The sequence below is a fragment of the Lepidochelys kempii genome, chromosome 2 (genome assembly GCF_965140265.1).
Source record: "Lepidochelys kempii isolate rLepKem1 chromosome 2, rLepKem1.hap2, whole genome shotgun sequence".
NCBI lineage: Eukaryota > Metazoa > Chordata > Testudines > Cheloniidae > Lepidochelys > Lepidochelys kempii.
This window is the reverse complement of record NC_133257.1, coordinates 167,303,045-167,319,032: the sequence shown is the minus strand read 5'-3', so window position 1 is coordinate 167,319,032 and position 15,988 is coordinate 167,303,045. Positions and strand designations below refer to the sequence as shown.

Below are 15,988 nucleotides of genomic sequence, written 5' to 3'. Positions count from 1 at the left end.
AGTTTTGTCCCTTAATATCACCAGAGAATTTGGGCCTAGACAGGCAGTAAATCTTTTATTCTTCCCTATATCATCTCATTCAGCCTCTTGCCTTAGTGCTCTGTCTAATACTATCCAGGCACCACTGCTTTCGGTGAAAGCCAGGAATTAAAATAGCTCATGTGCTCTTGTCCACAGTCTGTTAGTAGTGAAGAACCCAGGACATTGAAACCCACTGCAGCCAAAGCAAAGGGAGACCAGATAAGGGCTCCTGTTGATGATTAATTGCCCCTAGGCTATGGTAACCCATAAAACCCCCTTACATACTCACATATACTATCTAATATAGTGACCATGCACTTCTCACAGCAACATACCTGCAGCTGGATACATGATAGGCCTTATCTATGGCTTGCCTCAGACCTTGGAAGTGTGAACACCACTCCATGTTCCTGGATAGGCCACTATTTCATTAATACTGAAACTAACGACCTTCTCTTTATGTTCCTGGTCCCCACCCCTTTCAAGTGATAGGCACATGCCACCACTTCTCGCTGGGATGGGATCCTGTGATCCAACCACTCTTAAAATGGGTCTTTGTGTTACATCCCCCTGGCTGCCAACTATGATATAGAGCAGGCCCAACAAACCTGGCCCCTGAAAGTTTTTCTCTTTGAGAGTCTGTGGACAGTAACAGTATGCAGTGACACAAATGCCACTTCAAAACAAAGTATGATTTATTTGCCAAGAGGTGCAGAGCATTCAGATAAATGGATTAAAAACAACAACATGTCTTGCCTACAACTGGCTGTCCCCTCAAGCCCCAAGGTATTCAAGACAGCCTTAGTGCCCCTCTTCTCTTCGGGGCCAAGTTCTAGCTTACTTATGACAGACTCCCGACTGTCTGTCAGTCTGTATCAACCTGCAGCAGCTGATAATTTCCCCTCTCTCTTTCCATAGGGCAGTTCTTTTAGATGATCAGTGTCTTTTGATCTGTTGGAACTCAGCCCTGGCAAACAGCCGTGTAACCCAGGTTGGGGCCAAGGAGTTGCCTCTTCACAGGTAATTATTTGGCCATTGTTTGAGTGTTTGTTGGGATGTTCCTTATCTGGGCCATTGTGTTGCCTTTCCTGCCTGGTTCCTGAGACAGCTCCATCTGGTGTAACATCATGGCAAGTAATCCATCACAAATTAAAATACAAATGCATGCACGTTATTCATAAAAATAATAGAGATATTTCCTGGTTCTCCCAACTATGCACTAACCAAATTACTTCAGCATCAGAAACTTTTGGTTCCAGAAAACTTCAAGAGGACAATGGAAGAGAAATCCACACAACTGAAAGACTACTTGTTGACAATCTGTAACCGACAGCGAATAGAAAACATTGACAAAGGAGTTCGAAAATGAGCCCTGCCCTCATGCCTTCCACACATGCCACTGTGGTTCTCTGATGAATGATGCAAAATGAAGCAAAACAGAAGTTTGTAGTGCCTGAGGCACAAAATCTGCTCACAGCCGCTGTCCATGAACAACTCAAGGCTCACCAGCAAGGCTCATGCTGCAGCCATAAAGGAAGCAAAACATGACTCTCCCTCAAACATACAATCAGCCAAATAATGGCCAACAGAACTATTCCATGCTATGAACCTGCTAATCAAGCCAGAGTGCCTATCTCCATGCAATGTAGAGATATATAAACACAAAAGCCTAAATCCTATCTATTCTGAATAATTCTCATCTTGCTTTGCAAATAACGTCAACCAAATTAGAATGGGTTTCACTGAGACAGGCATACCACCTAGGAAACATCTCCCATCCCATCTGCCTTAATGGAATTTTAACCATTCTCCCAAATAGAAGCCCTGGACACTTCAAAGAAGCTCCAGCCCACCTGCTATAAATCTGAACCCCCTACTCCTCATACAAGTCTAGTGACGAACACCTGGCCCCACCATGATAACTGGGATTATCAATGTCTCCTTCAAAGTCAGCAAGCCACCAGGTGCCCTAAACGATACAGTATCAGCAAACAGAATCCTGAAGAAATCTACACTTCGTGCTATCCAACTACTGACCACTTTCCAGCCCTTCCTTTTTCTGGAGGACATTGAATGGGTGGTGGCATCCCACCTTCGGCAGTACTCATCCTCAGCTTACATCCTGGGTGCCTCACCTTCTAGATCCAGAGGAGGGCACAACAGAAGACAATCTGGCTAATGTTGATGTATAACCTTCTGGCACTGGACTGAAAACAAACCTCTCTGCTAATACTGTTAGATCTCTCTCTGACCTCTGACATCATCATTCATACAGTGCTAACGATATGTGTGTCAGAAGCTGTAAGGGCAAATGCAGCAGCATTCGGTTGGACGCACTCACTCCTAGTAGACAAAACTAAGAGAGCTGTGATGCAGAGCCCTGCAAGGCTCACTATTCCTTTCTCCGCCACTTTAATTTGTACAGGGGACTGTCTGGAGAAATTATGAGGTGCCCCAGATTCATCTACCACCAATATGCAGAGAACATGTGTCCCGCTCCACCAATGCGGCCTCTGCTTAGGTGTCCTAATGCCAGAAAGAGATGAGCATCTGGCTCTAGCTTAACCCAGGAAAGGCAGGAGTAATATTTATAGAAACCAGGGGAACACTATGAGGAATTTATCAATACTCTAATGTTGCCAATGATCAAGGGCACTGGGTGTCAGACTGTCAAACTGATGTGGAGCTCTGGGGCCACACAGGACTTATCATTATTCTCAGTCATGAAGACTGTCACAGCAGTGAGGAATGTCTTATTTCCATCTTTGATTGGACAAGGAATTGCTCCTTTTTTATCTTGGCAAAAGCCATAGGCGAGGTCCTCTTTGGTCTCCTCCATGTTAGAACTACAGGAAACTCATTCTACCCTCAGAATGCAACCACAAGGACAAAGATGAAATTGCCATAGTACTTAGCTACATGCCTTCTAAACAACAAGGGCCAACATGAATTTATCGCGTCTGCCTTCATGGACTCCACTGGCTCTCTATTCACTTCAGAACAGGTTTCAAAGTCCTGATCCTGATCTATAAAGCTTTAGTGGATGGGGGCCTGACTATTTCTGAGATCACCACAGCCCTTGCACCCCGCAAGACAGCTAACCTCCACAGGGATAATGTAGCTGGAGGGATCTATGTTTAGACTATCAGACATGTTGGGAAGAGCTGGGATTCAGAAGCAGGACCATGGCTGTGGAAGTCCCTGCTGGAAGAGTTTAGACTGCTCCCAATCCTGATTGCATCAATGTGTAAAACTCACTGTTGCTAGAAAGCATTTCTTCAGGAATAGCATGGATAAACAAACAAACAATAATACATAAAATATACTTGAAGATCTAAATCAACAGTTTTCTGTAACCTGGTGGAATGTAGAGAGAAAGCACCATTTGTTCTGAAGTCTTTTGCTTCTTTATAACGTTGTTAGATGGTTTGCACCAAAGTGATAGGTGCCTTATACATACTCAAGAGAGCATATTATATGTAATTTTACACATGCAAAATAACTGCACAAATTGATTTATTTTAGCATGCTGAAGTTGGACCCTTAGACTTTCCCTGAAACACTATTTGTTTGTTTAATGAGTAATAACTCTATAAGAGTTGTACTTTATAAGAAATGAGATGTTTTATAGCTATAGTATCAATTGGTTGAGAATATTTGTTCAGTTTGTTTTATAAAGGGCAAATGGACAAGGCTAAATCATATTTATGTGTTTATGGTTTGCATCAGTGGACTCACAAGGTGGGAAAACCCCATCTGTGCTTGCAAATACCCGAAAGTCCATGGGCTAAAGTCCATTCTCAGTTACTGAGTGAATTCTGGAATAAAGCCACTGAAGCCAATGGGCCTGAATCTGTTCTCACCATCATTTGTGTAAATCAGGAGTAACTCAGTTTGACAGTAGAATCTGGCTCAAAGAGTTTAATAAAGTGACTCCAAAATACACCAGTGTAAGTCAGAGCAATATTTAGCCCATTGGGAGTTGCATCCATACAACTAAAAACAGAATGAAACCCACAGGTCCAGAAACTGATCTCAAATGAACTTTGTACTGGTATAATTCTATTGACTTCAGAGGAGTTATTCCTGACTCATACCAGAGTATGAAAGTCTGGAAATCACCATGTGTGCTGTGTGGCATTGCTGTGTTATATACTGGGTGGTTCAGTTTCATTTTCTTCACAAGGTTTATGTAGAACCACAATTTAGGAGAGATATGGAATGAATTAGTAGAAATCGGCATACCAATAAAGAGACACTGCCAAGAATATTAGGCCTCACAATTTGATCCACAGTCAGCCTTAAGGGTGGCTGACTGAGCGAAAGCATGGGCCCCAAAACCTATGATATGCTATTGGAATTAAAGGTGAACATTTATCCCAAAATTGATTAGGTGCAAGTTTTTTGGAAAGGGCTAGAGGAAAGGTAGATGGGCCTAATTCTGGCTAACCTAGGTCCCGTTTGTTCAGAGGTCAACTGGAATTATAATTAATTTGTCAGACTATAATGGAAGAGGTCATCCAAATTCTGTGATTTTTTCAAATTAACGCTCTTAACACTCCTCTTCAAAAGAAAACTATGTATGCACATTTTATTCTTATAAGAAGAAAACCACACGTGAGGCGATGTGCTCTAATAGCTGTCCAAAGACTTGAGATGCAGCACGAATCTTTCCACTGCAGTTAAAGAAAACATGGTACGTATCTCTTTAAGTTGGCAAAACGGAAAAAAAAAAAACCCCATAGGTAGCACAACCTGCAAACTGCTCCCAGGGCAGCACTGAACTTCAGCTTGTTTCAGCGAAAAGGCTAAAAATATAGGCGAGCACGTTTACCTTTCTTAACCTTGCTGCTCCAGTGCCAGAGCGAATGGCCTCCATTAGGGCCTCCCTTGCCTCCCCAGGGTTACTTGTAGCAGTGACAGGAAGTTTAGGAGCTGTCATTAACTTGTGGCTGGAAGGAGGTGGTGGTAGTGGCGGCAGGACAGGTGGAGGGGGGATCCAAAGATGCTCTGCCTGAGAGGCTTCTTTATTTTGCAAGGACAGTTCCGCATTTCTAAAGCTCTGCAGCTCTTTAGAGGCCGATGATGAGATCTACCAATGAGACAGTTGAATGTGATTAGTGAATATCTGGCATAACACTAAATTGTAATTACTTGACACTTAATGCACACTTTTATTTCACCACTCCCAATTTCAGTTTGCTCAACTGATATAAAACACATAAAACTTTTGTTTGCTCATTGGTTTAAACATCTGTTACTACTCTCTCGCATCACTCAACTGGGCTGATTACCAGGACCAAGGACTTGGCATTGACTGTGTCTCAGAAACTCAATCTTTACTTTCTGTGAACTCTAGCATCCTGTAACTCTTCTTGGTGTTTAAGGTAAAAGGCTGACAGTTGGACTTGGTGTGAGTTTGGGAATGACTGTAAGGATTTTGGAATCAAAAAAATGTATTAGGGCAGCTGTAGGCACTAGGGAATCTCATTTACTTATAGTAATTTGTGCCGTGTGGTGGTAATAATGGACAACAGAGAGAGAGAGAGAGAGGGAGAGAGAGAACTTTGGATCTTCACTCTTAAACCTACCTTCGCTTTAGAATTGTTCTTAAACATACAGTTTCCATCCAAATTAAAAAGAAATAAAACCAGAGAAAACTATTTGAAACTAAATGGGGCAAATGGACTGACTGCTTTTCCAATAGAGTTACTTTGGAATTCCATAACCTAAAATTGCTGCATGAATTTATATGTGCAGAAGCCTGTTCTAATATAAACAACCTGGTGGGGGGCTTGCTTGTGCTTTTTTCAACAGCCTTTTGTCTTTAACAATATGCCTAATATCTATTAATAAGAACGATAATGTCATAAATGTCAAGAATTTATTTATCCTCAAAGTGTTTGGCAAACATTAACAAATTTATCATCACAGGACAAATGTGGGACTACAAAGTAAATATTATTATCCCCATTTCATAGATGGGGAAATTGAGGCAGAGAGTGGCATGTGAATTATCTAAGTCCAAAGAGGGAGACAATAGAAGAACAAGACCTTGGGAGCACTTGTACTCCATTTCTGTACTCTGTCCGCTACAATACATATGCACTGCATTAATTAGTACAGGCCACATTGTGTGAAAAAGTGATGGATGGTTCCTAAAAATATCCTTAAAAATAATGCAAAAAGCCACGCTTGTTTACTGGAGAAAATAATTTGAAAGAATCTCTCTGATGATACAACAACAATTTATTTTCAGAACTTCCTTCACATGGATTCTCAGCTATGCCCAAGCAGTACACAGGGCAATTCAATAGTGTGTGCGTGCACAGATGTGGCCTTTGCCTTCCTCAGTCCTGGAATGGCTGTGTGCCAGGCTGCTCTTTCACTGCCTCTGGTAACATACTGTGTTGTGGGGTGTCAGTCTCAGAGGAAGCTGTCTATTCTATTTGCCCCACGAGTAATGAGGCATTTACGGTTGCTTTGAGGATAATGGAGTAACATAGGGAAGAACAGGGACGTTATGTGGTTGGTAGACATCCAGTGATCCCCAGCTGTGTGGATAGTTGGTAATGGTTTGAGTCACTGCATCAGGGAGATGGGACAATTCTTGCCCAATACACTTCCTTGGCTGGGTCAGTGAACTGAGTGAAGGTTCGTGTTAGAGCAATTCAGACTCTGGCTATTAAAAATAAGAGATGCCTTAATGGTTAGATAAATTCTTCCAACAGAAGGAGTCATCTAGCTGTGGGGACACAAGTCAGATTTTTAGTTAGTCGCATACAATTCCATGTATACTTTCATTGCACCTAACTAATGACCATAAATACAGTGTGCATGTGGAAATCAAGTATTTACATGCACATATGTCCAGTAGGTAGATTCTTGGGGTATGTTGATCCATAAGTTAGGTGGGGTGCAAACTGCATTTTCCTACAATGAAAAGCTTATCCATAATGCCTAAGCCTGTGAAAATGCTGAGCTGAAGATTGTTGGGTTAAGTATCTGGAGCGTGCAGTCCCATATTTAACTAATTTGGGTTTACCTTGATTTAATGTAACCATCACATAGCCCTCAGCTACCAGTGTACAACTCTAGTGAAGTCAATGAAGTTCCATAGCTGTGTGCAGAATTTGACCCATAACGTAAACATTACATGTCCTGTGTTGTCATAATTTTTTCTAAGGTCTTCTTGTTGCAATACAAATTACTTTGCATTACTTTGCATCACTCTAGGTCACCGTGCATCCAGCACATTCAGTAGGAACAACCAATGAGAAGAGCACTGATCCTATTTATCTATTTCACCTTTTTTAGTCCTGACGTGCCACTGTGGCCTCTGATTGCTGCCAGCAGGGCTGAATGCTCATTCTCTGGCTCGGCATATGAGGATTTCTTCTGACTTCCATTTATCATGCTGTCTGAACTCTAGAGTATGAACAAAATAGACACCATCAAGTTGTTACTAGATATTTACTTCAAGATAGTATGAAAACACTTTATTAAAATTGTTCGAAGCACATATCTATACTTTAAGTTCTGTTGGCCAGGCAGCTTGGCTTCCTTTGGGCCTGATTCTGCAGTCCATATTCATAATGCATACTACTTACTTAAGCAAATGGTCCCACTGAGTTAAATTTTGCTCAGGAATGCAGAATCAAGCGCTTTGTGTATTGTGCAGAATGCCAAGCACAGTATTAGCAGTTAACAAATAATAAATCTTGATGATATAAAGTAACTGTATATCTTTCATGGATGTGTAGCTAAATGTTTCCTATATACTGCACATTCCGATGTTTATATAACTTTCAGGAATACAGGTTAGGATTTTAGGTTAACCTCAATTGCTTCTCTCTTTATACTGTATATCTGTATTCCTCTGGTTATTCTAACTAGTGCAAGTGGCTATGCTATTCCATAACAATATACAGTATGTGCGGAATAACCAGTGGCCTGGTTCTGAATTTTGCTATTATAAATGTTTTAAATATTACATGTACTACAGCTCATGAACAAGAGTACCAGTTATAAAACAGGCTGGTGTCTACTCCAATGAATGCAGGCTTTCTCCAGTTTCAAAGGCCTAAATGAAGTCTCCACTTTACCTTTCGGAGTTTTTCCTTTCCTCCTGCAGTCTGAATGGCTTCCATTAAAGTGCTGTGCAGAGATGCATCTTTTGGAATTGGTTTCTGGACAATGGGTTTAAACTTCTTCTTTGGCCCAAAGATATCTGTCTGTACAGTGACATCAGATTTATTTATACTGTCAGGCTTCTCATCCTTTTGAGAAATGACGTGGTTATTTACAGGCATAATATTTAGCTCTGACAATGCTTTTGAAGAATTAGTTTGTATATTGTTAGCAGGATGCCATTTAGTGGGCCTCAACAATGAGCTGGAAGAGGATGTAGGTGTTGGGAGATCAGGTGATGTGAACGATGAGGAAGAATTAGTATGGTCCATCTTCTCACATTTCTGATCAGACAAAGGATGTGTGTTTTTATCAACTATGCTGTGTTTGCTGTTAAAACTGTGATTACCTTCTGTAGTGTTGTTATCCTTTGAAGAGGATTTAGTAAGTGGTACACTGATACTCCGTTTATAGAAACCTACAGGGGTTGTCTGATTCAGTAACCCGATGTTCACTGCTTTGTTTTCCACAGCAGAATTATCACCAAGCGTCAACCTGCTATTTGATGCTTTGTGACTGCAAGTAAAAATATTTGAATAAGAGTCTCTCTTTTCTGCTGGTTTTATTTCCATAGGGCTGTTTTTGGTCATAATAATGCACCCTTTGGGGAGAGGTTCTGTTCCAATTTTTATCAATTTTTCTTCATGATTATTCTCCTCTTTATCATGCTTCTCTATCAAATCAGTCTTAAACATAAGTGGATCGAGGCGTTTTGCAATAGCAGAGGCAACATAATGGCTTGAAGTTCTTTTATAAGGCTTTAGAAATGGGAACTCTGTCTTGTCCTTGTTAATTGTTGGGGACACTGATGTGTTTACCTGAGACTGTGAGGCTGGCACAGGTGGATTGATTCTTTCGAGCTCAAAATGCCTTTCAGCCATATTTGAAGTTACTGGTTGAGACGGTATTGGTTTTGCATCTGTTAGAGAGATAGGTTTGCTTTCAGATTTTGAATTAAAGGGTTTGGAGCTCACAGTGACTATTGACTTTTTAGAATTACGTTCTATAGACTTGTCAGATTGTATTCCTGTAGAGTTTGACCTCCAGAATTCCTTTACTCTCCTAATAAGAGGTTCATCAGTTTCATTGGAAGAAATATCTGATGTGTTCTTCTTACCAGCATTTGGAGTCATCAGGTTGCCTAGGTCATCTATCTTAATGGCACCAGTGGAGAAGGAATTATCTCTATCGAAGTATTTTATTTCAGGTTTGGGAGGGACAACTTTAAAGGTTGTCAGACCTACTTTAGGTTTAAAGCTTGTTATGGAAGTAGGGGCACGATGACTCCACAGAGGTGGTGACAGGATATCTTCTTTCTCCTCAGTTGTTTTGGTTGATGGGGGCTTGAATTCCAATTCTGTGTGCACTTTGTTCAGGAATCTCTCCTGACTATTTTGTTCATTATATTGATTTGTTTTCTCTCTTGCTATGTGGATTTGAGTCTTAGGCTTGAGATGAGAAGAAATCAGCATGGGTTTGCATTCCTCAGAACTAACACCATGTTTATAGCTGTTTTCCAGTCCCAGGTTGTTTTCATTTCTCTTTTCAAACGAGGATGTAAGAGACTCAAACATCTCTCGCCTCTGTTCTATGGGCAGGGGTTTAAATACATCGTCAGAGGACTGCTGGTGAATTAAGTCCATGGATATATTCAGAGATCCACCATCTACATGTTTCTTATCAAAAGACCCTGCACTGTTATTATTTGTAAAGTTCCCTAAATTAATGGAATCAGCTGAGATATCTTCATCATCTGCATTAGGGAGTAATGCATTCTCTTCATCTTCAGCTGGACCTACTGCGTTAATATTCAGAATCTCATCTATGATTGTTACTGGAACACCAAAGGCAGCATCCTGAGCAGTGTCTGCATCGCTGAAATGCGGGCTGGACGCCCCATTTGTGTGGTTTGATACAGAGTCGTTATCTGCTTCGTAATGTATACCTTCCATTGCTGCAAAAATGTAAACAAAAACTTTCACAAATTGGTCAGATATGTGCAACATCACTGTCAGTTACTCAAAGATGGTTTAGAAAAATCAGCAAATCAGGATTTTGATCACACTTACATAACTTAACGACATACCTGTTCACAAGTTTCCATACGTGTTCCTGTTGTAAGAAAAAGCAGTATCTGCATACATTTTACTGTCTGGTTGATGATTACCATCAGCCTATTGTGCGTGCACACCTCCGGATGTGGTCAATGGGAATCGTATATGTGTAGTTGAGGGTAGAATTTAGTCTACTGTTTATACCTTAACTGTCACTAACGTCTCAGTGACAAACACTTCACTGCAATACTCCAAAGGAGAAGCATTTCAGAAAAATGGCAAACATCTCTCAATTATGATTTTCAAACCTGGTTAATAAAACAATCTGTCTGAGGGACTACCTCAAGCAAGCCAACAAAGACACAGAACTTACATTTCCTTTTCTACCATCCCACCTCCCATCATCATCCAGGAATGTAACAATTTCACTGTGAAAGGAGCTATTGGGTTTATTTCTTCTTTCAATTGCTTTGGTGTAAATCAAGAGTGATTACACTCAACTTAATGGACTTGAAATGGTATAAAACTCCCATAAATGAGATCCTAATCAGGCCCACTGCATTCTAAGATGCTGCAAAATTATGAGATTTAAAAAAAGGTTCACATAATTTTGCATCAAACAAAACGGTGTGATATTTTGATTAATCACAGGTGGTTAGGAAGCAGGGTATTTCTTTGCGATGACATTTAGTCTCTTTTAATCTATTCTGGTCAGGATTTTAGAGTTATAACTTTAAACTACATGTAGTAATGCAGTTGAAATATCACACAGAAAACATCCTCCCTTCTCCATTTGATCCTGACAAAATATAAGGAGTTTGTATGGTGTAAAACGATAGGATCCTGCTACAAAGCACATTGATCACAAACATAGTGCCAAATTCTCTACTTCCAGTGAAGTCAGTGAAAATATGCCAGCAGAAAATATGGCCCATAAAGTACTACCTTTCTGGTAGCAGGCACTCATATACAGTGATGTCCATATAAATATCTGGATAAATAGATAATAGCAGCCTAAGGATACTGATTTGATCTAGCAGCAAAACAATATGGGTTGGAGTAGCAGAAATGTATAGTGTGGGCCAAATTTTGCTCACAGATATACGTGTAGCTCCCAGTGACTTCCATGAGAACCCTGCACATGCACAGGGCAGAAACTGACTCTGTATATTTTTGTCGTGCCTTACTACTTTTGTAGCTTACACAGTTCCCTACCTTCTAAATCTTCATCCAGTTCAGTCAAAGTCTGTCGGAGTCGTGCAGCAATGAATACGTCCTCATTGTCATTCTTAGCTGCAGTCGTTTCTTCATCTCTGCTACTAATTGAAAGAGAAAAATGGTGGGGTTATTTTTGCATTGTCACTCTGAAATCCATTCTCATTTCAACCCCTTTGGTTTCATTGTAGATGGGCAGCACATACCCCCAAAAGAACAAAACCCATGCAGAGCTACAGCCACGCACCAGACTGGTACAACCACGTCTCTTATTAAAGTATCTTTGCACTGTGGGGTCTCAGTGTGCTGGTGATCAAAAGATTAGGATTAATAAAGCTTGTCACAAAGAAATGGCTCGGTTTCACTGTGAAGTCTGTACAAAGGAGAGAGCCCAAATGGAAATCGTTTGAATATCTGCGTCATTTTAAAGCAGGCTGTATTGTGCACACAATGTATACACATATGAATTGAAATTAAAGGTAAATACAATGAAGCTCTATTAAACATCCATTTTTCATTCTGAGGGGAGGAAAAAGGGGTAACTAATCTCTTTGGAGACATTTCTAATTGTATTTATTGTAAGCCTGATTTTTCTCTCAAATATAACAGTGTAATCAACAGTAATGCCCCTGGTTTTAATGAAGTTATGCAATGGTTTAAAATCAGTGTGAAATCAGAATCAGGCCTCATATTTTCTCCACTTGTCGTCTTCTTTTCTTTTTTTTTTTTTCTATATAAATACCAATGATATTTGTGTGACAACAAGATCTTTGTTCCTTAGAGGTGGAATCCTGACCGCATTGAAGTCAGTGGGAATTTTGCCATTGACATCAGTGGACCCAGGATTTCACCCTAGGAGTTTGTTTATTCCTTCTCCTTATTCCTCACTTTAAGTCACAATTTGCTGGTCTGTGACATCCCAGTAATAATTTGTCCTTATGCTTAGATTACCAACAAAATAATTTCCTGCTCCAGCCACTCTCAAATCCTTTCACTGGCTTCCCTTTGCCTGTCAAACTTCTTATCCTCACCCAGGCACTGTACAACTAGTTCTTGTCCACATCTGCCCTGTTTCCATTTACTCCCTCACCCACTACCTACACTCCTCCCAAGCCTCTTTCCTGTATGTTCAATTTATACTCTTCTCCTCTTCCACCTTTGTGCCATCTTCCATGCCCCTAAACTCTTGAAACTCTTTCCCTTTCCTTCTGCCCCTAATGGTGTCATCCTTCTCACTCAAATCCATCCTTGAAAAATGCTACCTTCTGGGAGGCCCTCTTATTTTAAAAATACAATAAAATGTCCTGCTTCAAGTAAAACTGTTCAGCAAATCATATAAGCCTGAATTTGGCTGTCTGTGTTTGAGTCAGACTGCAGGGTACTGCTGAGTGCCAAGAATCCTCAACTGCAGTTATAATTAATAGGCACTCAGCACTTCCCCAAAATAGGCCTGAGTTTCAGTGGGTTCTAAATTAGCTGTTATCACCCAAGAAAGAGATCTGGGAGTCACCGTAGATAGTTCTCTGAAAACTTCAGTTCAGTGTGAAGCTGTGGTCAAAAAGGCTAACAGCATGTTAGGAACCATTCAGAAAATGAGACATAAAATGAGACACAAAAAAAGAATACAGTGGAAATGGAAAAGGGAGAAGGGCAACAAAGAAGATTAAGGGTATGGAACTGCTTCCATACGACAAGAGACTAAAACAATTAGGACTCTTCAGTTTAGAAAAGAGACAACTAAGGAGGGGGATATGATAGAGGTCTATAAAATCAAAAATGGTGCGGGAAAAGTGAATAGAGAAGTGTTATTTACCCTTTTATACAATACAAAAGCCAAGAGTCACCCAATTAAATTAACAGCTAGCAGGTTTAATACAAACAATTGTGAAAAAGTGTTTCCTCAACTAACTTGTGGAACTCATTGCCATGTGACATTGTGAAGGCCAAAAGTATAACTGAGTTTTTAAAAAGAACTAGATAAGTTCATGGAGGGTAGGTCCATCAATGGCTACTAGCCAAGATGGTCAGGGATGCAACCCCATGTTTGGGGTGACCCTAAATCTCTGACTACCAGAATTTGGGAGTGAAAGACAGGGGTTGATCACTCCATAATTGCCTTATTCTGTATATTCTCCATGAAGCTCTGGTATGGGCCACCGTTGGAGACAGGATACTGGGCAAGATGGATCATGGTCTGACCCAGTATGGCAGCTCTTATGTCCTTATGAGAATCTACCAGAAGCCATTTTGTTTTTGTTTATTGAGCTTGGGCTGCAAAAAGTCCTTTTGCTATTGCCCTTTGTAATAGACATCTGAATTCAATTTTTGGGTTGTCTCTCCTGTTTCTGTTGTTGACTTAATTAACCTCTTTCAACACATTTACTTTTTATGCCATTTTGTTGTTATATAAGTGTCTCCTACTGATAGGAGAATGAACTGAATGATGAACAGCAGAATGAACAGAATCAATGTCTTTTAAAGTTCACCTCTACTTTCTTGCTTTACTGTGTCAGCATTCGTGCAGCTCTGTGCTTAAATGCACAGATAAATTCCTTGAGCCCAATTCTCCTCTCACTTACACCAGCGTACATCAGAAGTAACTCCCCTGAAGTTATATAAATTGGTGTAAGTGAGATCAGAATCAAGCCCCCAGTATATGCCAAATAAATAAATAAGCTCCAGAACATTTTTCAGATGTTTGCCATTGCCAAAGACACCAGCTCAGCAAAGCATTTGACCATGTGCTGAATAATAATCGAATTAAAACACAGCACTTTAACACCTGCTTAACTTTAAGCAAGCAGGCATGTAAGTCCCTCTGAAAGCAATGTTTAAGTGCTGTGCTGAATTGGGATCAAATCCAGTAACCAAAATCCATTGTTTAAATACAGAGAGAAAGCACTGACAAACCAAAATGTTATATAGGAAACAGACTGCGAACAGTATATATACACATTGCTTCAACAACACAATGGGCCAGATCTTAGGAAGTGCTGATCATCCACCGAAGTCAAGGGAAGTTGAAGATGCTCCACACGACTTTGGATCGGGCCCTACCTGTGTTAACCACCAGTCACATTGCAATGCTTATGTTAACCTGGGTTTTCTTGTCAACAGACCCAGGGAAAGGCAAGGGAGCAAGAAAAGACAGGTTCCTCCTCATCTGATCTATAGGCTGAAGAACTGAAGGCTCCAGTGGAGAAGCCAGAGGATGCAAGACCCCAATCTTACAAAAAAACATGAAGTAAATGGAATTAATTATTTGAGAAAAATTACCAAACTATCTAAGCTCTTTGTAGGACCAGGCCTAAGCAAGGAGCTTGGTTATCCAGATACAGTGCAGAGCTCTATTATGAGTAGGTTCTCATACTGTGCTCATCACTGTAGTATCTAAGCAAATTCCAGTAGTGCACTAAACCTCATGATTAATGTCATGTGCTGTTTGTTCTCTCATCCTCTTGACCCCAGAGTCCGAACTATTTCTTCCCGTTTTATGTGTAACTCCTCGCCCCTGCCCCAAAAAAGTATTACTCCTGGGGGAATTCTATGCCACTGCGCAATGCAGAATTTTGCAGAAATTAATGTTGTGCAGGCAGAATTTCCTTTCCTACACAGAAATGGGCTGCAGTGCTGCTGGCTGCCATTAGGGGTTGCTGGACCCGACAGAGCCCAGTTCACACCTAAGAGACACTGCTGGGGGGAGGGGGAGGGGGAGGGAGCAAAAGGGTTCCTGGCAGCTGCAGGTCCTAGCACGCCCTGAGGGAAGGAGAGGGCGGTGCGCAGGAAACTCTGTGCAAGCCTGGGACCGAGCATCAGACTGTTTCTCCTTCTGGATCCCTGTGCTCTGGGGGTGAGGGGAAAGAGAGAGGCGGGTGTCTAGGTTGGGCTCTGTGGGGGTAGGGGTGCAGGTTTCTGGACCTCCTGGCTAGGCTGGGGGGGGGACGGTGGGGGAGAAGGGGACAGAGAAACAGGAACTGGGTTGTCATAGGGGTTTCTTTAACTCTCTATTCCTGGGGGAATTTTTGTGTGTGTCTGTATTGTTACTGACATACTTGCTGACAGGTATTGAAACTAAATACAAAATAATTGAAACTGGCGTGATTATGTAGTGCTATTTTGACAAATAAAATTTACAGAATTTTAAAATATTGTACACACAATTTTTATTTTTTTGGCACAGAATTTTTAATTTTTTGTTGCAGAATGCCCCCAGGAGTAATTTATTATGCTTTATTCTGACAGTGTTCATTCAGTCTCCTAAAATACATAGGAAAGTGGCATTACAGACAGAAAGTCTAGCGGATTGTGCTCTAGGGCTAGGAACCAGAAAGTCATGAGTTCCAATTCTAGCTGTAGTATGGACTCACTGTGTGGTCTCAGGGACATTGTGTAGAATCTAATCCATCTCTCATTGAAATCAGTAAGAGCCTTTCCAAGATGCTGGATTTGGCCCTTACAGCTAAATTATTACTTCCCCTTAATAGGCACAGAATGGGCCGGGGAACCAG

The 15,988-nt window shown here is 40.9% G+C and overlaps 1 protein-coding gene across 6 annotated transcripts in view; it reads right to left on the bottom strand.

Moving 5' to 3' along the window:
* Positions 1–15,988, bottom strand: part of COBL (cordon-bleu WH2 repeat protein) — a 233,717-nt gene that overhangs the window by 2,764 nt on the left and 214,965 nt on the right. For 5 of the 6 annotated variants that reach the window (XM_073332705.1, XM_073332704.1, XM_073332703.1 and 2 more), the window contains 4 exons: positions 11,481–11,584; positions 8,127–10,165; positions 7,330–7,449; positions 4,856–5,113 (listed from right to left, as the gene is read on the bottom strand). In XM_073332705.1, the coding sequence (XP_073188806.1) occupies positions 4,856–5,113; positions 7,330–7,449; positions 8,127–10,165; positions 11,481–11,584 (2,521 nt within the window). The remainder of the gene's footprint in view (positions 1–4,855; positions 5,114–7,329; positions 7,450–8,126; positions 10,166–11,480; positions 11,585–15,988) is intronic. The other variant, XM_073332702.1, reaches the window with a different exon arrangement.